A 24,353-nucleotide genomic window follows, 5' to 3' on the forward strand; every position below is an offset into this window, starting at 1 on the left:
TCTAGGCATGCTCATTGTCATTCTGCTCACGTGGATTACTACGCTGCTTTTCCCAAGATGAATCAACTGAACAGCGTGACTGGGATTTGTTGTCTGTATTAAAGAAGATGTGATTTCAACAGTCTTTAGAAACAGCTGGCAGTTACATTAGCCCCATAACCAGGAGGTGTGTGAGCAGTTACTGCAGGAGAGTTCTCGTCTGTTCACCCTTCCTGCAGCAGATCAGCTCTGGTGAAGCGTAGCAAAGTCAGGTAGCAAGTGTGCAGCTTCGATTCTGAATGCACAGAGCCATCTTAGAGGAGAGCAATTTGCACAGCCTTTCCCCATGTGTGCAGCCCTACTGTTTTCACCATTTGCTTACAGAAGTGGCAGCTTTCTTCCCCTTGGTAGTATATTATGAATCAGAGTGTATTAAGACTTCAGAGAGTCAAAGCCTCTTCTGTAACATAGAGGTTCACATACATTGGCTTTCGGTGGAACTGGAAGACTGGAGTTATTAAGGCATTCTTGGACATTTCAGTGCAGGACTCCTTTCACAATAATGGGCAGTCTAATCCAAGATTTCTAATGATTTTGAGTATCTGCAACTGACAATGTGCTTACAGTATCCATATTTCCACTTTTTAGGGTTTGCTTTTCCATCTGCTTCTCAGTTTGCCCATTTATATCTGGTTAGGGTTTTTCCTTTTGTTTTTTTAAAACAAAGACTGCTGATAAAAGCAGTAAGAGTTACAATTAAATTAAGTGTAAAACAGTAGCGTAGAATTATCATTCAGCTTTGTTGCCCAAAAGAGATTGTCTAAAGGTTTTCACCAGAGTATGCTGAGAGTAATTCAAATGAAGTTGGAGCAATTGCATCAATGTGAACATAAGGAAGTCAGAATCAGCGTTTTTTACTGTAAGGTAGTATTTCTTTCTAAGACTGTACAAAAGACACATAGGAATTTTCAACTTTGCTTTTTTTCTTTGGAAATGTAAAGCCTGTTTTTCATCACCATTTCTATTTAAAAATTGGCTATGTGACAAATTTGAGAATGTTTGGTGTAAAAGACAATTTCCAGTATTGTAGGCAATGTTTCACAGGACCGGTAAAAGTGGAATTATTTTTCAAGCTTAAGGTCATGTTGTTGCTTGTAGTCTTACTGTTTTCCTCAAAACAGACTTTTATTTTTTCCTTAAAAGCTAGTTACTACCTGAAGTGTAGCATCTTTTCCATGTGAAGAGACTTCCTAAGACTTGTGAATGCTCAGAAGAAAAGAATCCATTATTGCATATTTCTCATCCATCAATCAGAAAACTATCATTTAATAAACTCTGTGGTAGTTACCTCATTAATATCATCTTGTGTGAGCTGTGTGGGTTTTTTGAAGGAATGGAACATAATTCCTCCTGCAGGCCAGTAATGCAGTAAACCATGACTGTGTATTAATTTAAATATCTTAGTGTGGCTGACTCTGATGTCTGCAGCACAGCAGCAAAGGTGTTCACACTTTTCATTTTTATAGAGAATTCGTGATTTTATAGTTGTTTTTTCTTTTTCCTTCAAGAAGGTTGTTACAGTTCCATTTTAAACCATGGCAATTTTTGTATTTTAGTTATTCCATGCCGGTCTCTTGTATCTAACAGTACTAATTCTTATTCCTGTCAGGTATAAGTTTATCTATTCATGGGGCTGAAAAGCGTGCGCAAATCTGTCAGAGGAGAACTGCAGCAAGCTACCCAGTGTCACAGCGTCCGCCTGTGGTTGGGCATCCTTCACTCCCACAAGTCCGAAGGTCAATAAAAATGGAAGCCTCGTCTTCTGGATCTAGTATTTCGGCAGTCACTGGTGGAAAAGCAAAAAGCCATCAGCCAGGTAACAGATTTGGCTTGACACCTTTTTCAGTTTCATTTCTTGTATGATATGCCATGATGTTGTGAAGCTGGTATTAATAGCATTAAATCATGCTTGCGTGGAGGTCAATCTGTTGATCATCAGAACTATCAATTGATGTTTTGTCTATGGTTGGTATGTTTTTGTCACTTATAGATAATAGGGAGTAACAACAGTTGGGACAGCTGAAAGTGGGAAATAAAAATGTAAGTTTACTCATAAAAAAACATGCAACATGTAGTCATATCCAAAATGTTAATGCAGAGAGAGCTTTGGGCTATTGTTTTTTAATACTGCTCCCTTTATGTATGTTTAATTTTGATAAGCCCTGAGCTAATAGCAATGCTGTAGAGGCTACAGGCAACCCCCATGGAACTCAGTAACTGACACTAACATTGGTTTTGAACAAAGTCATAATCCAGGGCATAGATCAAAGTCCTGCTGCTAGAATGCAAACAAAAACTCTAGATCTGAAGGAGATTTTACAACATATGTTAACTGGTTAACAAAATGAAACTTCTTAAAAGAAAGCCAGAATCTCCTGGGAACCATCAAATTCTATTGATATCATGAGTTCATTCCTTGTTATGTTAATTACCAGAGCTATTTTAGAAGTATATTTTCTTATAACATTTGTGCTGGCCATGTTCAGTCATTCTTCACAGTGAAAATTAAACTCTGAATTTCTTTCCTCACTAGAGCAAATTAAGGCTGCCCATTAAGTCAGTTTTGTAGCTTCTATATTGAAGGGTCTCAATAAACTTCCAGCGTTGCTGTCCAGGAAAGGGCATGATGCACCCTGTATGCAGCTGCTTGGGTGCTGTGAGACAGAGTCTGTTTGTGTGAGACAGACAGTTCTGCCTGCAAACCCTTAGGATGCTTCCATTACCTTGCAGATCTAGTAAATGGCTTAATTTTTCTAAAGTTGAAAATTTAGATTATTTATTGTGGGTTGCTATGGAGGTCTATTGCCATGAGTTTCATGCATCCATACTATTTAGTCACCATAATCTTTGTCAATGTAGACTAATTAAGAATTTACAGTGATTCATAGCCATATGCCTTGTTTATTTCAGTTCCTCTGTTCACTTGTTTGTCCTTCTGTTTTTTCAGCTTCTATGTTTTTTCTTTGAAGTACAGAAATTACCACTACAGAAATGCTGATGTTGCTAAAGATATATAATCAAGACTGCAGCATGTTAAAAGATTGACAAAAAAACCCTGCATCACAGTTAGTGAAAAAATATCTTTAACCTGCACAATAACCATGTTCCTTTTGAGCTGCTACACATTCTACATCTACGTGTTCATAGATATGGCCTGTGCTTTAATACTAAATAATGTACAAGCAACATATGCTGGCTTCTGGTTGAGAAAAAGATCCCTTTTTAGGTAGACCCCAGAGTTTTTCTAAAATGGAGCTCATTAGTGAGCATCATTTGGATGATGATTGTCTAAGGAATTTAGCTTTCAATACAGTCATATGAGATTAGTTTTGTCTATCATATTCTGCTCTTTAGTCAATAACAGCATCTATGACCTACAGAGAACATGCTTGGTAGCTTGGTTCAAGGAGGCATTTAGTATTATGAGCTTTAATGAAATTAAGCAGAGTTAATAGCACCCAGAGCCTTAAAGGCTGCAGATTTTTATAAATATATTGTATGACAGGAGTCTTCTCTTAACCAACTTACAGTGTCATTGTTTCATCTGGAATGAAATAACGTTTTTATGATTTGGGTCTGACTTTTTAATTCTGTATAAGAACACTAAATTTGTCTCTGTGTCCAGGTTAAATTACACCCATTTGAGCTGTATGCAAGTAGAGTCTAAGAAAGATTATAGTCAGGCAGCAATAGTAATAAATAACACTCCTAAGAGAAAATTTTATTTTAAACCTAAATTCATATGTTATTCATTCTCAGTCAGCCACAAAGTAACAGCTGTAGCTTCATAAATACTTAGCCTAATATACTAGTTGACCAATGGCAGTACCTTATCTAAGGCTGTACATTATGAATAGTTTGGTATTTTAGAGAGAAAATGTTCTGATATATATTAATTACTCAGGTAACAGATCTTACACCACCATTTCCCAACCTATCCTCCTGCTATTGCGTACAGTAAATTCCTCATGTTTTTGTCCAGTCTAATTTTAAATAGCTCCTACAATTTAAGTTTTTCCTTCTATTGGAGTGCTGTTATCACAATCAAGTAGGTCTCACTGTTGGAGTAGTAGACATTATATTCAGCCTGAAATTTCCTTTGTCCAGTTAACAAATACTCCAAACATGAAGAGTGTCTGGCATAATAGATTGTACAGAAAAGTATTCTGAGGACTTAAAATGGCATTTCTAATTCTTATCAATCAGAAAGGCTAGACCCATGGAAAGAAAAGATCCTTGATAAAATGACAGTTACGAATGAGTGTATTTTTTCCCGCTTCTCTTTTCCAGAATGACACCTTTTATTATTTATTATGAATTCTTTTTAATTGACAGCTGTTTCCTTTTAATGAAGTTCACAGGTAGCTACATGCTAAGGAGGAGGAACTATAGATACTGTTCAGCGTTAAAGCACTCCTTTTCAGCTTCCTTCCCTGCAAGTTTTATTTGTGGCTGGTAAGGAGCTTGAGGCTGATGACTTCTACTGTTAGTCTGGGTGTTAAAGTGGCTAGTGAGCAGTGAGTTGTCTGTAATGTCCTTTTAAAAAAAAAAATAAAAAATAAAGTCTTGTCCAAGCTTGCAAAGAAGTACTGCTCAGCCACAAGAACCACAACTTCTGAGCTCTGATTTTAAGCAGATCAGAAGGTATCAAGTAACTGAAACAAAACACAGAGGAAAATGGATAAATGAGTGGAAGAAAATGGCTATTAGTGGTCAAGGCACCTGATGCCTCTGCAGGCGCACCTGTATGAGGGAAGTTCCTCTTAGAAAAGAGAAAAGCAAAGACAAGTAGAGCAATCAGATCATAAATTTAGATGCAATGATATTAAGCTAAATATACATAATGATATTAAGCTAAATATATATTCCTTCCAGAATCAGGCAGGGATAGTATTTTTAGTTTTGAGAAACCTCCAGTTATAATCTCCCAGTTATGCGAGTTGTGGTATATTGTGGTTAATGGGGTACTGGGCTACTGAAGTACAGGGTTAAAAGCACTTGGGGCAAACCTGTGGCTGGTATAAATTCTTACAGCTTTCCTGAAGATGGTTTATGTTTGATGTGTGTGTGTACACAGGAGGCTTATTTTGAAAGCAATGGTAATCAGCATTTAGGTAGTCTGTAAAAGCAGCAGAGCCAAGTACTGAAAAAGCCTAGAGGAGGTTAAACTGTCATCCCAGACCATTCTCTCAATGTCAGGGTTAGGCAAGTCTGCGGACAAAAAAATGCCTCACTTCTGATGGCATTGCACCTTTGCTGTGGAGTAAGAAGGACTTCAGTTTCTTGTTTTCTGCCTGCTCTTTCCATTAATACTCTTTATTTCAAATCAGGACAATGTTACCTTACCTCTTCCTGTTGGTGACTAATTCCTTTATTCTCAAACTCTGCAGAACTTGTCAAACCTAGTTTCTCTAGGAGTCATTGAATTTGCTGGCTGTGGAAAAACTGCCTTACTCAATAAGTCTAAGCAGCAGTCAAGTGAATTCTTTCATTGTGTGAAACTCTGGAAACTTCTTAGGTCTTCTCTACTTGAAACACTTGCTAGCAATTGTTACCCATTTTGTGATAGCAGGGATTCAAAGGTTCTGCAGCAAGATTTTCTTTCTCTGTGCTTCCTGTAAAGGCCTCTGGTTAAACCTTAATGCATTTTGAGGTTTATATAGAAGTGTATATATAATAATATATTCAGGACACTTGCTACCTGAAATGATATAGGCATATCCATGATATTTGGAAGAACTTTATGTTCAAAGGCAAGGAAACACCTATGGAAAGGACTGATTTCTGGCATTATGGTGGAAGTCTAGTGGGGTCATTGGAATTCAGTGAGGATCTTTTTTTGGCAGTCTCTTGCCTTTTATGACAAATAGTACCTGATAGATATGTTATAAATGTTAAAGGAAGGTGTGTTTGCCTTAGGCAATGCTTTTCGTGACTTTTGGATCCTCTTTTTTTATTATTGTCATCAAACTGTAGCATTTTTATTGATGCCTGTAGTTATTGGGCATGAAAATAAGAAAGAAGAGCTAGCGGTGTTGGCCAACAGAACCACTGACTTAGGAGGCAAAGAAAAATGCGTGTTTCTTGAAACTGTGGAGATCAAAATTAAAGCAAAAAAGGAAATGCATGTTTAATGAGCTTAGTCACAACTTAATGAACTTGGAATCATCAAGGAAGCTAGAACTAAGTCCTTAAAAATGATAATTTACTGTGCAAAAGATATCCTTTTCTCATCACAAAATGTGCCCATGCTTGTCAGCATTCACATTTGGTTGTGAATGGTCTTTAGAAGATCCGTGTTAGATGTGATTTGTTGGTTAAATCTCATTCTCTTTTCTTTGCTGACTGGCAGGACGCGTGGCATACATCTTTCTCAGACTAAAAGAATAAACTTCTGCAAATAATTCTGCCAGAAAGCTCTGTCATGCAAATATTTCTTGGCAGCAAACACAAGTATGGTGTGAGAATGGCTAGTGTAAACTCAACTGAAAGTTTGAATTTACACTGACAGTAGTGCTGTTGTCTTACTTGTGTAACATTATTAGGGGAGCCGTCTTTTCTGATGTGCATTCTGCTGGATGTATATGGAGCTTCCTCCCATGTGGAACGAAGCACGGAAAAAGCAAGCAGATTTCAAAAAACTTTAATTTTCCCTTCATTAAGCTAATTTTCATATTACAAAAAAAAATGTTTGCAAGAAATGTCCCTGTGCAGAAGGGACACTAATGTCAAAGAAACCAGCCTGCAAACTTAACTTTTCTCTTTATCAATGTAATGCAAGTTCAATGCACCAGACAAAATTTCTCCCGTGTCTGTACCTCAAGCGTGAGATGAAAATACCCCCCTGCTGAACACAGAGACAGTTCATTGTCCTGACTATTAGTGCTCTGGAGCCTCCGCAAAGCTCCTAAGGAGAAGAACAGTTTGCCTCAATTACAATGAGGACCTTTTGTCACTGGGCTGAGTGACAGGTCGTCACATGGTGATTATGCGATAGTTTGAACTTAAGAGCTGAACTAGCTAGCAGATGATGCAAAGCCTGAAATCTTCTATCGTTTTGCTTAGTCATTCAGCCCATTTCATTCATCCCTTTACTTTTCTAGGGCAAAAGCCACTTCTTTGAAAATTCCTGTTCCTAAGCTAAAGTCTCCTAGAATGCTCATTCTAGCAGTTTGGAGAACAGTTTTGCAAACAGCATGTTAAAAAAAAAAAAAGCTAGAGGATAAAGCACTGTTTTTCGATACTAACAATTATGTTTAATTTAAAAATACTTTTTTGAGGCAGAAATTGCATCCCTCTGTATCAATTTATGCTGCACGTGACACACACACAAGTACTGGTCATACCTGGGACCTGTGCACACCCTCAATAAGGAGCTTCAAAAATAACATTAGTAATTTTAAGTGGTGGCTTTGAGGGTGTTCTGCTTCTTTGGGAAGTATGTATTTTGAAGCTCATCTCTTTTCAAAGACTTTTTTTTTTTTCTTCCTGCCTTGATCGGTCTCTTGTTTGCTGTTGTAAAATGATCTTTCATTCACTCTTGCAATCAATTATGTATGGTTACTTTAAAATCAGTACAGCTCATCCTCAGATTTCGACTCCCATAGCTGCTGTTAGTTTACAACACGTCGTCGCCTCATGAAGGCTGCAAAATGCCGCTCTCTGTGGATGTTCTCGATTGTTCTACCCTCAGAGAGTTTCCTCTCAAAGGGAAACTTGTTCAAAATAGGAACAGGCAGCCAGATGTGGCTTGACACCAAACAGGGAATATCGCTGATCCCAAGGCAAGGTTATAATGTCCTGAGACCAGTGTACCATAATTGTCTTAAAACAGTTAGGAAAATTCTTGACCACTCTAGCTTTTGCTGAAGAAAATAGACAATATATATAAAATTTTTTCAATGTTTCTGAGAAAGTAATGACTCATTTTATTTAAAAAATAACTTATCATTCAAGAAGCAATGGGAGACACTGAATAATCAGTTATTATGTTCCTGTAGTGGTTGACTGAAAAATGTGTCTTTTTCTTAGCTCTATAGTTCTTGCTTAAAGGGGTCTTAGTATTATGTAAGCCTCTATTTATACCATAAAACATGTTTCATATATGCCAAGGAAAGATTCTTGCAGGCAGACTGTCAAAAGAAGGAACAAACTAGCTTCTACTTTGGCAGAGATGCTTTTAAGATCTGAAAAAGGATTTGACGGTAACAGGGCTGCAAGGTGTTACTAATTTCCACAAAGGTTTGTTCCAGTCCAAAAGATAGCAAGACCTCTTTCCTAACACCAAGCCTTCTGGTTCATTCTGAAATCTCAAAATTAAGCCAGACCTTTCTTTATAATTTAAAAAAAAAAAAAAAAAAAGAGGGCTTTCTCCTTGGGTGAGTAGATATGATACAGGTAAGTGCATCTAGCCATCAGAACCCACTAGAAATTCCAACTAGTGCAATGTACTGCGGTGCCAAAAAAGCCCAAAATCTTAAAAGAATTGCATAAAACTCAACAGGACAGCTTACAGCAGGCGTAAGGACAGCAGGGAAGCAAAGGTGCCATAATTTTTCATCTGTTCCTTGTTCCAGAAGAGAACTACCTTTGGGTCATGCAGACTGCTGCCCTTCCCTGTGCTGAGTGGCTGGATGTCTCAGGAAAGCAGAGGTGTTCTCTGCATGTTGGATAACTCCACAGGCGCACAGTGTCTGCTAGTCACATCCTTGCAGTATGCATTTCTCTAGCGTGCTGTGCTTCAGAGGCCCAAAGGAGCACAAAACATGCGTTTTTGAGGTCTTCATTACTGACAGCATTCAGGGTACTTAGAATAGAAAAAGGGAGATAGCACTATAGTTTAATACTTTATTTAGACCTTCCTTTAGGAACACACCTAGCACAGGAAAGGAATTCACCACCTGACAGCATAAAGAAGTAACCTGCACTTCGATGAAACTGGAAGGTTTTCAAAGGTCATCAAAACTGCACATACTTTCAAGGCTCTTTGTGCTGCCAGATTGCTTGAAAAATATGACCCTTGCTATTCAGGTGCTCTCCTACTGCTTGCAAAGGAGACTCTGCTTAATGCCAATTTCTGAAAATAATATTTCTTGGGTAGGCATCCTGTGTGAGCAGCCCAAAACTATTCCATGCATTTTAATGGCAAAATGCTCTATTTCTCTTTAGCAGGTCTTGGTAATTATAGTAGGTGACAGAGCTTTATAAGAAAGGCCACCTGCACCAGTATTAGGGGCAGGATTCCTGCTGCTTGTGAAGTACTCTCAAAGACAAAGAAAAAATCTGAGATATAATATTTTACACAGTCAATATATAAATATCGCCTCCATTCTTCACCTCCGATTTGTAACTGAATGATGATATTTATCTTAACCTCTCCCTAATTACGTCTCCACACACCCAGACTGTTAGGCTGGAATCATATGCTCTCCCTATAATAAACTAGGGTGGGATTCACTGCTCCATGCTTAGTTTCTGTACAGGAAGGCATATTTCATGGGGTCAGCATGATAGCTCTTGTCTGAGACTAAAGTAAGAAAGGCTTTGTGGTGACAGTGAATTTCTGGGCTTCATAGCCCTAGGCTGGATGTTAGGGCTTACGATGACACTGTAACTGATAAGTAGTCCCACTAGCTCATGAAGGCTGGAAGCAAGGTAAGTAAAAGGGGGAGGCAGGAGCATGATGGCTACCTGTTAGCTTACAAGTGACAGTGAGTATAAAAGGAACAGGTTTGTAGAGGAAAGGGGCATTGGTAGCAATGAATCGTTATCATCTAGATGAAACTTTCCACTCCAGAAATCTTTAAATCTCTGCAAGCTGGAAGGGACAGACTGGGGACAGACTGCACATGCTTGCCCGTCTCATATTCCCTTTGCCTAAGCATCTGCTGTCAGAAATAGCATCCTGCACTGGATAGACCTCTGTTCTGCTATCCTGTCTTTCGGATAACCATTTTCACATTCATGTGCAATGTTCATTCCTCAGCAGTCTCAGGACAGCTAAAATTTCCAAAATGGTTTAGCTGCTGGTACTTTCTGCAAGAATGAGTTACCAGGATGTGTTGAGACTGTGAAGGCATTGATAGACTATGGTATAACATGAGTCTATATAATTGGTCGTTACATTAATATCCACCTGGAAGAGACAACTGGTATCTTGTAAAAGTTGTCTTGATGTCCCATGTTATAATGAAGTAAGTCTTTGGTGCCGTGAAGTTATCTCATGACCTCTACAAGAGGTCATGCCTCTTATCCCCGTGCAGCCAGCTTTTCTGCTTGTCTCATCAGTAAACTGCTGACTTGAGAACTGGGCAAGCTTTTTGCAATAAACAGTTTATTCAGCAAATGTTTTCTTCCTCTCCTTTTTATGAATTGCCTGCTAGCAACTCCTGATATTGTTAAAGGTGGATAGTAGCTAAGGGATTTATCATTCACAAGTAGTTAGATTTTTCAAACACGGACAAATTTTTGAACATATGCGATAGTGATCTTTGATAGCTATGTTTTTGTATGAGCACTCACAGCATAAGAGGAAAGAGGTAGAACTAAAAGACAATCATTCCTACTGTCATTTTTATATAAATAAGAGTAATAGGAAATGGGCTGAATTGTTCGATCCATTTAAATATCAGACCCTAGATTCTCATTTGCAACATAAAAGTATGAAGAAATGTCTCTGCTTAGTTACATACTGTGGCTTTGTGCCGTTTTCAGATTGTCTCCTGCAGATTCCTATCCCAGGCATTGTGGTACTTGAAAAGGATAGCTTTGTTCCCAGGAGGAGAGCACACACTTCAGTGGCTTGTGTCTTTGTATTATCAGTGAAAAGAAGTGCTTCTAGGGGGTAATTCCAAAGGCTCATTGTGCGACACTGTCCCTCTACTGCTTGTGTAAGGATCTGCACGGGGCCCACATAGAGCCAGGTAATTGGGAATGTTAGCCATGTGAATACGTGACATGCTATGCTTGGGGCTTCTGTGTGGACATCTGGGTCCTTTCGACACTCAGAACATTGAGGAATCCTCTGAGCATAGATGGGAAATGAAGAAAGAGGTGGTGTGCTTTTGCATCCAGTTGTTTGGGGTGCTTGTTCATGTGGGTTACATGGATTATCAGCTTTCCTCAGATGTTGTCCTGTTTGAACTTGCTGCTTAAGAGATGCCTCCCTCTTGATGAAAAGAGCACAGTGTTAGTGGGTTTGACTGTCCCCATGCCCACAGTTCATTCTGGGCAGTGACTGAACTAGAAATGCAGGAATTGAGGGCTAGCAGGACCCTGTCCCTACAACCTGGTGTTCAGGCTATTTTGGTAGTAGAGGAGATTTTGAAGGTATGGCTTTGCACCAAAGGCTATCCATCCATTTTGTCTGTGGTTGTCTGGGGAAAAGGCATACACAGCATGAGAGAGAGAGAGAACAAGTGCTGAATGTAGGACTCCACACTTCTTTGTAGTTAGTTGGCTGAGTGGACTTCTCTGTGTCTGATGCCAGCCAGGGTTTCATGGAGGGGAGAATGGACACCAAATGTCTTCAAAAGAGCTTAGTTTATAATAAATTAGTTATATTAGGTGTTTAGAAATCTCCCCTTCACTACTGCTGCTTCTGGAAGATAAGAAAAGAGTTTGTATTAACGTAATTAAACACATGTCATGCCTTACAGTGTATTGCAGTATAAAGGGAAACTATTTTTAAATTGCCTTTCAAAAATAATTCCCATATTGTTATTACCATACCCTTGACATGACCATGCACAGAGACAGCTATGGCATAGGTTCTTCATGCTAAACAGAATGATTTGAGTTTTGGATGTCTTTTTTTTCCTAACATTCATTGGACTTTCTTATGAAAAATGAAGTGGCCCTATGTATTTATTCCAATAACTTTCAAAACTAACAAGGCATTTTTGTGCTTTTACAATCAGCTTTTGATCCTCAGACATTAACATGCAGACACATTATTTTATCCATAGTCAATGAGAAAAACGTTAAGATAAATGGTGTTTTCTGCATAGTGGAAGATTTGATTAGCTATGCTGAATAGTGACAGAGTATACACTTTTTTTAAGGTAATTGGTAAACCAATTAAGACTATCAAGAATTATATCCAAGTCCTTACGTATTTATAGACATACCTGGCAATCTACCAGGTCAGAGGTTTTTCAAAGGTCTGCAAATATTTCCACAGGGTACCCAATCTTTTCAGTCTTGGAAGCACATTATATATTAATGCTGTTATGATTCAGTGCTTTGACTTAAATCAGAAGTCTCTAAAGCCCTCTCTTTCAATGTGTATCATTAACTGTTATTTATAATTCTTCCAAAACAGTGGATGTGCTTTGTAGATAGATGGGGGCAAATCCTGTGACCTACGTGCCTCAAATTAGGGAAAACTTGGGCCTTTAAGATGCTCCCAGTTTGTCTCTACAGGTATCTATGTGCCAGCATTGCCACACCATACAGAAGCTACTGCAGATGTGGCAGACAGCTGGTCTCACCCTGATATGCTGCACTATCTTAAATATACAGATATGTCAACAAGTTCTCAGAAACACAGAATTAAACACGTGATTTTTCCTTTCCTTATCCCCACTGCCATCTTCAAAAGGAACCCAAGACTGGAAACAAGCAGCAAAATGAAAGATAAAAGGAACTTGTTACGCCTTCCCCTCCTTGTAGCAATCTAAAATTGTGTTGAATATGCAAGGTAGAGGAATCTTAGTGCTGTTAGTAAGGAGCAAGGACAGAAGGAAAGCTTCTGGGTAATGGTCTTGTTCCAGCAAGGAATCAAGTGCTGGGCTGGTGGACCAAAAAGTTGCAGGTTGAAAATGGGGCCTTTTTCTTCCTTGCAGAGAAGGGGTAGCTCGAGGCAGGACACAGGATGTGTTTCTGCATCATGTGCTGAGAAGATACTTGTGGAAGACAACATGCAGCCTTTGCCCTGACTTAAGTGAGAGTTTTGGTGGGAAATCATGCAGGTGTGAGGGAACTGCCCTCTGGTATGGGTGTATCTGCAGACACCTTGCTGGTGTGCAGTGGTTTAGCTGGGAGTGAAGCCTCAATGAGTGAGTTGAGTTCACACGGGGAGCAAGGACTGCAGGAGAAAGGTGAGCATGACTCACCAGTGTTACTGCCCTATGCACTGATGGTTTGCTGATCATCAGTGTTAAGCTGCCCTCCCAAAAGACCTTTTGACACTTCCAAAGATTCTCATTCTTAAATCCCTGTGGGGAGGGGAAAAATAGGTCTTGAAAAATGCTGATTTGCATCTTTTCATATCTGTTCAAGAGGAAAACAAACACTAAAAGACAGAGTTATCCTTCATGATGCAAAACTCACTTCTACGTGAACTCAGCCTGTACTTTCAGGAACTGTCTTAGCTGTACATGGAGAAGACAAACCCTTTCACCTGGACAAAAGAGTTGTAAGGAAACTCTGAAACGTCCTCTTCTTTGTTTCCTATTTTTAATTTCCATTGAGGAAGGCAATATCTACACCAGAGTTAGTCAAGAGGAACCAATGTTTTATGTTTAATATAAAGCTGACCAGGATGAAATCAAATGATCCTGCTGATATTAAATTTTGGACTTTTGTAATTACAGACCCATAAATTAAAACTGATTCTGTTTTCAAAATGTGGCTACTGACCACATGTATTTTAAACGTATCTAGTATTTCCTTCTCCTACAACTCTATTTCTTTATTCCTCTGCTTCTTCTCTTTAATAGTTATGTGATATTTTATCTTATCAACCATATTTTCCCAGTGTGGAACTCTGCACTATTGTATATGGCAGCTTTAAGAGCAGCAACAAGAAATGAAATAATTTTAATATATGAAAATACATCTAATATAATCACTGCAGTTAAGATTGATGCACAGAGTAGCACTCTGGCAACAAATTTATGCTGCAGGAGAGAAAAATGCCTAGGCAGAAAGAACATTACAACACTTTACTGGTTGGCGAGTAACAAAACAGAATATGATACAGGATTTCTTACGGAAAACAATTTGAAATTCTATCATCTGACCAATGTAGCAAAAGCAGCTCTCTTTTAAAGACTTTTTATGAGACACATCAGCCTTCCACCTGATGATACATAATTAGCTATCTCTGAGCCACTGATTCTGGGCCAACTTTACCTTGTCAGTAAGACACGTGTATATTAGTATATATTTGCATACATCCTATGACTCAGAGAAGAGCTTCTTTTTTTCTGATGCAATAAGTGAATCACTATGTTTTTCATCCACTGAGGTGTGTTGTCCAGTGCAGTCATGGGAAGACACCCTGTGGTGTACACTTTGTTTAATTCCTGTCACAGAAATGAGAAATGCCAGAATTGAGATCAGTAAAGCTATGGATTTCACGTGTGCGTGTAGCCCTGACTAACATGCATGGGTAACGCTTTAAACAATTTCCATTTGAAACTGTGCTTTTGCTGTAGATGACATGCCTACCCTCACAGTGAGAAGCCAGTAGAAAATGTACCTGCAGGGGTGAACCTTCACCCCGCGTTGACCTGGGGTTGCCTTTAGTGAAAAGGGCACCAGGCACAGCAGCTTTTTGCTTGCTGTAAAGAGGCAGCTCTGGTGAGAAGGAGCAACTTCTCTGTAGAAACTACAGGCAGTACTTAATTTAGCAAAACAAAACTGCTCATGTAAGAATTATATTTGCTCTAGCTAAATATTGGCCTGTTAGAGGTAGATGGCCCTGTGATAGGAGCATCTACCTGCATGGCATACTAGTTATTTGCTACTCATATTTAATGTCCGTGTTGAAGTACAACCTTTGTGAAAGTACATGTTGGCTGTCAAAATGATTTTTTAAAAAAATAAGAAATCAGCTCACTATACTGATAGAAGTCACTGGCTAGCTGCCTTTTCAGAAAGATTCTTTGAAGCTGTAAATTTTTCTCTACAGAAACTTCTGGAGCTGTAGACAAAACATTTGCTTTCACTTGCTGAGTTAATTGGAAATGAGGGAGGGCACAGAAGAGAGACGAGATTTCAGAAAGCCACTGAATCAAGTATTTCTATTCCGACCAATGAGCAGAACCTAAGTGGTAAAACTCTTCAGGAAGCCCTGGCTGCCTCAGTGAATTACAAAGATCATCTCTGTTCTCACATGTCTATTCAAAAATATGGAGTAAATATGAGCCCTTTATTGTGCATTGAGAAACAGCAGCACTTGTTTCCATCAGCTTAATTTTATATTCTTTATTTTGATGCCAAATACCGACACTGTGCACATTTTTCTGCACCGAAGTGCTCATGCTCAATTTCAGGCCACAATGTGAGGGTATCCATCTACAAATATGATTTGCACATCACAGTGCATGTATAAAAATATGCAGACTTTCAAAATCTGGCTCCAGGTGTTTACTGTACAGGAAAATAGACTTTTGCTTGTAAAGTTCATGTCTAAAAAGCTGATTGTGATAATTGTCTAGATGCTAGATACATGTAGCAAGGCCTCATCCAGCAAAGCCCCTGAGCATGTTCTTAATTTTAAGCGGACATAAAATCTCTCTCACTGCAGTGGGAATGACCTTGTTTAACGTTGGTGCCATATTAACTACCTCCCTACGTAATTCACTCATCTGATACATGCGATTATTTTAATATTTAGGAGTATGTTAAAATTCTGGTTTAGAACAAGCCATCTCATTCAGCCTCTAAAAATGAAATGTCTTTAAAATCTCATTTGTTTTCCTAACTTAATTAGTAGAGACCCTTCAAAACAAATAAAGGAAAAAGTATTGCTATTTTATGCACTACTTTATGCATCAACAAGTAAATCAGAGTGAATGACATGAGCTAATTTAAAATATGACTATAGTTGAACTAAAAAAATCTCAGTAGGTTGAGAAAAATCTCAGACTGATCTTTTAATAAAAACACATAAAAATTGATAAATCTAATATTTACTTCACTTTTGTTTGTCTTTATTTCTTATGTTTCTAGGGAAACAGGGTCTTTCCCTTCCAACCTCCCAGGCAATATTGCTTAGAGTTTACTCAGTGGGATGTGTCACTGATAAAGCATAAATCAGCAGCTGCTAAAGCAAAAAGGAAATGCTAAAGCCAGGCTAGTGATCCCTCAATAGGAACAGCGACACCAGATACTATCTTGGTTTGTTGCATTGGAGATCTGTGGTAAGATAAGGAAAATATATCTCTTTTGGATGTGGGAGAGAACACTATGGCTTTTTCCAAAGAGCTGCTGGGCTAAAACCTCTGTCCGCCAACAAATCAGCAAACATTAATTTGGCCAGTCCATGACCCGTCACATAGGGGTTGTTTCTCTCAGCTAAAAAATGCAGCGCTCCCTCCTGCAAAGTGGGTGTTGAGGGAGAGGGAGGAGGGTAGAAGCTAATGTGCCCTGATTCAAGTCTGTTTCTTGACACCATGAAGATCATGGGAGAACAAAGTGTTCCTGCAGCCGCTTATTCAGAAGCTATGATGTCAGCGGATACATTTCTTTTTCTCCTTGTGTTGTTGAAGGCAAGTTTGTGATTAGCCACGCATTAAAATCATAAATGACTGGTAGAAGATTATGCCCATGATTTTGAGTGAAATCAGAGGATGATGTTGTTGGTCTGATACTTATGCAGTGAGGCCAGATATTAAGGCTACTGTGAATCAGAGAAGCATATGAGGCTGTTGTTTGTGTGGATTGCTGGAAGCTGCCCATACTGCAAATGAGCCAAATACAGGAGAGGAGATTTTAATGCAGCAAAACTGGTCTTGACTTCATAGGCTGTGTTAGGCTGAACAACAGTCAGGTTTAGGCTGGACATTTTCTGACCACTTTCTAGAAAGTATTTTTCATTAATTAAAAAAGTGGCTTTGAAATGGAATATGTACATTCTCCAACAGCTTCATTTTATTAAGAGGCCTGTGGTTAGATAGTCCAACTGATATCAGTACTATGGGACAGCCATTGCTGCCTGGCTGTCACTGCTCTCTCCCCGGCCCAACTAGTTTAGGTCTGTTGGAGATGCTGCAGGGATCCTTCTACCTTCGAGTGTCCTGAGGAGCAGCAATTTGGGTGTAACAAGGATGGAGGGCTTTGGGGAGGAGGGGGTATTTCATATTTGTCAGTATTGTCATTGTTTTCAACCCTAACTAGGGTTGAAATAGAAAAGAAAGGCTGGTGGATTTGAGGATGCAAATATATAATTGTATATGTTGAAAGAGGTAGCTGAGTATTTAACAAGAAACTGAATGATATCACTTGCAAAGCTGCTTAACTGACTTGCTGTCCATTACTCACTTCTCTACTTCCATCCTATTGTTTATATGTCTTTTCCAGCAGCTTCCGTATTTTTCCTTTGTCCCCAGAATTCTCTTCTGGGGGAAACTGTAGCCTCCCACCTCTGAGGCCATCTGCAGATTTCCTTAGGCTGCTATTATATGAATAATCAGCTGTCTCACTTAAGAAATTCTCTTTGCTCTACATCATTAAATGCTGACTCCTGCTGCTGCCGTGACAGATCACTTTACAGGAATCTATAAGGGGAGCTGTCTCTGATGTTAACAATGGGTCTTTGCTGTGGAACAAAAGAATATGCTGGGGCAAGCATGAGATGGTTTGAATTTATAATATTTTAAGATTGGGAAATAAAAAAGGCTGAAGCTGGTGTATGTATACCCATTTTGTATTTCCAAAAAGTGAAGAAGGGTCTTTAAAATAGGGTTGAGTAATTTTTTGCCCAGGAATATAATTCATAGCTCTCATCAAGGTGGTGGTGAGATAGTCGTTTGGCAAGGGGAGGGGGAAGACACAATGGGCTAGGAGGGAATTCAAAACAAGACCAGCTTGTTATAGGCAGATTGTAGAAGGAAAATGCTTCCATCAAAAGCATGAGTAATGGCCACTAGTGAAGGCACAGTAATGGACTAAATGACCTGAAGGTTTCTTCTTCCACCACCGCCTTTTTGTTGTGAAGCTTTTTCCCCAGATATCTCCCTGACCGCTGCAGCTCTCTGCTAACTCTATTAGTTACTCAAGAGCATCGTTTCTAACTGATGCCCTTGTGAAAGGTCAGGTTTTGCTGCCAGTCTTTAAAAAATGGCCATACGCCCGATAGGTCCTTCCTTGTCTCTGGCTGTATCAGAGTACCCTGCAGCCAGCAGCGTAAGCCCGTTTGCCCAGTACCTTTTCCTGTCTACTCGAAGTGCAGCTGCCATTATTTACATGGAAAGAGTGTGTTTTCAAAACTTCCTCCTTTCTTTGTTCATGCTGAAAGAACAGTGAAACAGGCAAATCTTGTGCCTGTTTACGTGTTCAAATAGGTTTGAAACTGTGATCCACTAGTCTGTGTGTTTATTCTGCCGTGCTTTTAAACAGCAACTATTACATACCAGTGTGACCCCCTTTGAAATGGACTGCAGTACTGGAGTGCTTCCTAGACCACGGCATGCCATCAGCTTGGCATGTGAGAACGTATGGTGTCCTGTGGCTGAAACATGCTCTCTGTGCTCTTTTTGTCCTAATGGTTGTTTTCTGTCTTGAGACTTAGTTAGTCCTTTGTGTGTTAATGTGTTTTGTTTTAGCCTGATTGTTCCTGTAGTGCTGTGTCATTTGTAACCATGATGTGTCTTGTCTGTTTTCACATTTTGAATTTAGTTTTGTAGATGGCATGTTGAGGGGATGCTCATGGCATGGCGGCAGATGTTCACCCGAACAAGGGACCCGCCAGCAGTGACTGCATCATTGCTGATAGCAGAGAATGTTGTTGTTTCATTATATTTGGCTTTAAAACAGTCCATGTTCTATCTAAGGCTGCTTGGTTTGAAGAAAAATTGGTTCTGCTAGGGGGAAAAAAATTAAGTAGCTTTATTCAACATGTATGTTCCCTCACCTGAAAGCCTCTTGACTGGAGTTTTTACTGCACTGTCACAAACCCCATCAATCTCTTCAGTTTCTTCAGAAGGAAGAGAGGATTTGCACGTTAACCGGCTGGAAAAACAAATATGGATAAAACCAGACATACAGAATACAAATGTGGACTTTTCAGAAATTCTTAATGCAATACAAGAAAGTAAGTTATTCCTTGGACGCAAAATTGCGTTTATGGTAGGAGAATCAATTGAGATGCATTGAAATTATAACTGAAGGAACATACAAAGTGATGAACTGAATGATAAGTGAGTATGTATTACTAAAATCTCTGAGAAAGTTCAATGGGTTATTGAAGGCCAGTAAGAAATCTTTTACTATCAGAGAAGTCACAGTAAAATTTGAATTATTATGTGCCTAAGGATTTCAGCAGTATTTCCTGTGCAGAAGCAATCAGAAATATTAAGATTCCTGTTACTTTAATCCATTCTTTACACTCTTGAACAGCTATGTTGAACTAATAATGTTGTGCAAATGCTGCAGTCTGGGATCTAAGACTAGACTTGAAGTTCCAGCTGTTCCAAAGTCTTGGGCTATATTCACATTTTTGCAGCTGGTAATCTTTAGGAGCAGAAGTGATGAGCTTGTCACAACAACTGAAGGTCTGCGTATCTTAGGTACTGCATGAAACTATTTCTTCACATGTAATGTGCTGTGGACTAAGAATTGATTGGTCCACCCTTCTTAAATGTAACTGCAGAATGATCTTAAGAGTTGTGCTAGAAGAAACAGTACTCTTCGTAACAACAGCAGAAGACATCCCCACCACCCAAAACTGACATAACACTGGAATCCAAAAGAATCTGGAATTTCAGTGGCAATTTTCCATAATAGATTGAAAACACTTATGCAGGCTAAGAATCAAAATGTATGGCATGGCTTCCTGGTTTCCCTCTTTTCCAGTTTTATTTTAAACTGAGTGTTTTATGTAGAAATTTTCTAAAGTGAGAAACAGCAACTTACATTCTTGAATGATAAAGGGTGTATTAGAATATGTAAAACCCTGCACTCCTGATTTTTGCCATATGGATAAGTAACCATGCAGTGGTAGGATCAGGTCATTTGGTGGTGGTATTAGTTTGAGAGTGGAAGGAAAACTCTCGGGTTAGTATGATAACAGGGGTAATAATTTGAAATTGAATCATTTCGTTATTTAAGCTGTAGATTTGTAACTTAAAAAGCTTTTCCCATCAGGAAATCTTAACATGAGATTTTGTTTTCTCCCCTCTTCTCCACACCTGCACAGCCCAGACACAGACCTGGGGGCAGTTAGGATGTGGACTGGAGAGGCTGAAAAGGCACTCTAGTCTTTCAGAGGCTGAACAAACAAGATAGATAAACAAGGATAAGCAAATTCAAGTTGGGAAGAGACCATATTGGAATACAAGCAGCAGTTATGTTCTCCATTTCAAGCACATGGCTGAGGAGAATAAAAATTGATTATTTGCTTAAAATAATTAGATGTCAGGATTAGATCAGTGTTTGTCCAAAGCAGCTTCTTTTTAAAATGGCCATATCTCAACTTCCCTTGGTGTACTGTGTCATATTTCAATATCATACTCTCTGATTATATCACTGTGCTGAATAACCCCGAATTTTCATTCAGCGGGGCACAGGTTTGCTTATAACCTCAATTGTTAAACTTCTAGACAAAAACCCTAGTCTCTTTTAAAAGTGTGCCATTTTTTGTGGCCATAAAGAAGGCATTCATCTCACTTGAACGCAGGGGTTTGCAACGAAGGTATCAAGATCTGAATTCATTGTCTAACCTCCCTTTGTGATCAACAGATTGTAACTAGTGTGTCTGCAGGCCAGTTTGTCTCATTTTAAAGCAGGTGTCTAATATAGATTAGATGACCTGCAGCTTGGAAGTGGCTATTTGTCTCTTGCCTGCAGATGGAATTTAGGGAGATAAGCTAACTTGAATCACTACCTCAGCTTAGACACTAACATCTGCACTGTGGATGTGTATATGTAGGTGAATCCTACCCTAAGTAAAACATATTTGCAAGTGATTAATGGATATAAGCTGAATAGAATCACAGAATCACAGAATCACAGAATGTTAGGGATTGGAAGGGACCTCGAAAGATCATCTAGTCCAATCCCCCTGCCGGGGCAGGATTGCCTAGACCATATCACACAGGAACGCGTCCAGGCGGGTTTTGAATGTCTCCAGAGAAGGAGACTCCACAACCTCTCTGGGCAGCCTGTTCCAGTGTTCAGTTACCCTCACCGTAAAGAAGTTTTTCCTCAAATTTAAGTGGAACCTCCTGTGCTCCAGCTTGCACCCATTGCCCCTTGTCCTGTCAAGGGATGTCACTGAGAAGAGCCTGGCTCCGTCCTCTTGACACTTGCCCTTTACATATTTATAAACATTAATGAGGTCACCCCTCAGTCTCCTCTTCTCTAAGCTAAAGAGACCCAGCTCCCTCAGCCTCTCCTCATAAGGGAGATGCTCCACTCCCTTAATCATCTTCGTGGCTCTGCGCTGGACTCTCTCTAGCAGTTCCCTGTCCTTCTTGAACTGAGGGGCCCAGAACTGGACACAATACTCCAGATGCGGCCTTACCAGGGCAGAGTAGAGGGGGAGGAGAACCTCTCTCGACCTGCTGACCACACCCCTTCTAATACACCCCAGGATGCCATTGGCCTTCTTGGCCACAAGGGCACACTGCTGACTCATGGTCATCCTGTTGTCCACTAGGACCCCCAGGTCCCTTTCCCCTGCGCTGGTCTCCAACAGCTCTGTCCCCAACTTGTACAGGTACATGGGGTTGTTCTTGCCCAGATGCAGGACTCTACACTTGCCCTTGTTATATTTCATTAAATTTCTCCCCGCCCAACTCTCCAGCCTGTCCAGGTCTCTCTGAATGGCTGCGCAGCCTTCCGGTGTGTCAGCCACTCCTCCCAGTTTTGTGTCATCAGCAAACTTGCTGACAGCGCACTCTAATCCCTCATCCAAGTCATTAATGAATATATTGAATAGAACTGGTCCCAGAACCGACCCTTGCGGAACTCCACTAGACACAGACCTCCAACTGGACTCTGTCCCGCTGACCACTACTCTCTGGCTTCTTTCCTTCAGCCAGTTCACAATCCACCTCACTACCCAATCATCCAGACCATACTTCCTCAGTTTAGCTGCGAGGATGCTGTGGGAGACCGTGTCAAACGCTTTACTGAAATCGAGATAGACCACATCCACTGCTTTACCATCATCTATCCACCGGGTAACATCCTCATAAAAGGCTATCAAGTTGGTTGAGCAAGACTTCCCGTTGGTGAAGCCATGCTGAGTGCCCCTAATGATCCCCCTATCCTTGATGTGCGTAGAGACAGCACCAAGAACAAGTTGCTCCATCACCTTTCCGGGGATGGAGGTGAGGCTGACTGGTCTATAGTTACCCGGGTCCTCCTTCTTGCCCTTTTTGAAGACTGGAGTGACATTCGCTTTCCTCCAGTCCTCAGGCACCTCTCCCGTTGCCCATGACTTAGCAAAGATGATGGAGAGTGGCCTAGCAATGACTTTCGCCAGCTCCCTCAGCACCCTCGGGTGCATCCCATCAGGGCCCATGGATTTATGGACGTCCAGATTGCTTAATTGGTCCCTGACCCAGCCCTCATCTACCAAGACAGATTCCTCCTCTATCCTGACTTCTTCTGAGGCCTCAGGGGTCCGGGGCTCCTCAGGACAGCCTCCAACAGTATAGACAGAGGCAAAGAAGGCATTCAGTAACTCCGCCTTCTTTTTATCCTCTGTCTCCAGGGCCCCCACCTCATTCATCAGTGGGCCTACATTGCCTCTAGTGTTGGTTTTACCTGCGATGTATTTGAAGAAGCCCTTTCTGTTGTTCTTGACCTCTCTTGCAAGGTTTAATTCCAAGGAGGCCTTAGCTTTCCTAGTTGCCTCCCTACATCCTCTGACAACAGACTTATATTCCTCCCAAGTGGCCAGCCCCTCCTTCCACGATCTGTACACCCTCTTCTTCCACTTGAGTTTGCCCAGCAGTTCCCTGTTCAACCATGCAGGTCTCCTGGTACCCTTCCTTGACTTCCTACCTGTTGGGATGCTCTGATCTTGAGCTCGGAAGAAGCAGTCCTTGAATGCTAACCAACTATCTTGGGCCCCCTTACCTTCTAGTACCCTGTCCCATGGGATTTCCCCTAGCAATTGCTTGAAAAGGCCAAAGTTGGCCCTCCTGAAGTTCAGGGTTGCAATTCTGCTAGCTATTCTGTTCCTGCCACATGAGATCCTGAACTCTACCATCTCATGGTCGCTACAACCAAGGCTGCCCTCAACCTTCACCTCTTCAACCAGACCCTCCTTGTTAGTGAGGATCAGATCCAGCAGCGCTCCTCTCCTAGTAGGCTCATCCACCATTTGCATCAGAAAGTTATCATCAACGCACTGGAGGAACCTCCTGGACTGGGAATGGCTGGCTGAGTAGGCCTCCCAGCAAATATCAGGGTAGTTGAAATCCCCCACAACAACCAGGCCCTGTAATTGCGAGACTGCTCTCAGCTGCCTGTAGAAGGCCTCATCACCCTCCTCATCCTGATCCAGTGGCCTGTAATAGACATCCACAACAGTATCACCCCTGCCAGCCTGCCCCTTAATTCGCACCCACAAACTCTCAACTCGCTCCTGATCCGCCTCTGGACAGAACTCAATACATTCTAGCTGCTCAGAAGCAGTCTCCCAAATTGTTTTACCAATTTGAATATAATTTCAAAACTAAATAGAATTAAACAAAGAGTCTTTTTAAAATTACCATTTTGATTTCTAGATTATTTCAGAGCCATTTGAGAAGGATGCAGCTTTTTCAGCCTTGGAGACAGTGTTTTTTCTTTATCCAGACCAGACACAGTTGCTGTTGGGAAGTTAATCTCTATGTCCTTCAGCTACCTCTTCTTCTGGAAAGACAAAAAGATTGCTATGACTGTATAACCCATTTTGCAAAGGCTTGTTATGTGGCCAAAGGAGGAGTGCCTTGTCACCTGTAGTCTGTTGTGAATATCAAATAATTAGGATAAACATGCCTAAATATTCTGCTGCAGCATTACTGGGGCAGGGGCTGACAGTCCTGGGGGGCTGAAATGGGGGTCTGGGACCTCGGCAGGGTGGAGGGAGAAGATGGACTTCTTGTGGAAAAGCAGTAAATAGCTTTATTTTTTAAAAAAAAAGCTCAGATTTTAAGATTTTTCATGAATTCCAATAATTTGCTTCAATGTACGAAACTTATTATCATTGTTATTGCAGTAAAGTCAAAAATCTAATAAATCTCTGGCTTTTTAGAATATTTTTCAAAATCCCATTCACATTGACTCTCAATAGATTTAATAAAAGATAATTTTATTTATAATGCTACGGCATTTCTGTGGTGACAGGGGGCTGTGTGCGCTGTGAGCAG

The 24,353-nt window shown here is 40.3% G+C and overlaps 1 protein-coding gene across 1 annotated transcript in view; it reads left to right on the plus strand.

Moving 5' to 3' along the window:
• ANO4 (anoctamin 4) overlaps positions 1-24,353 on the plus strand; it is a 232,506-nt gene that overhangs the window by 90,568 nt on the left and 117,585 nt on the right. The window contains exons 3-4 of the mRNA XM_068401169.1: positions 1,649-1,855; positions 18,971-19,081. Of these exons, the coding sequence (XP_068257270.1) occupies positions 1,649-1,855; positions 18,971-19,081 (318 nt within the window). The remainder of the gene's footprint in view (positions 1-1,648; positions 1,856-18,970; positions 19,082-24,353) is intronic.

Source organism: Nyctibius grandis, chromosome 5, assembly GCF_013368605.1.
Source record: "Nyctibius grandis isolate bNycGra1 chromosome 5, bNycGra1.pri, whole genome shotgun sequence".
Lineage (NCBI taxonomy): Eukaryota > Metazoa > Chordata > Aves > Nyctibiiformes > Nyctibiidae > Nyctibius > Nyctibius grandis.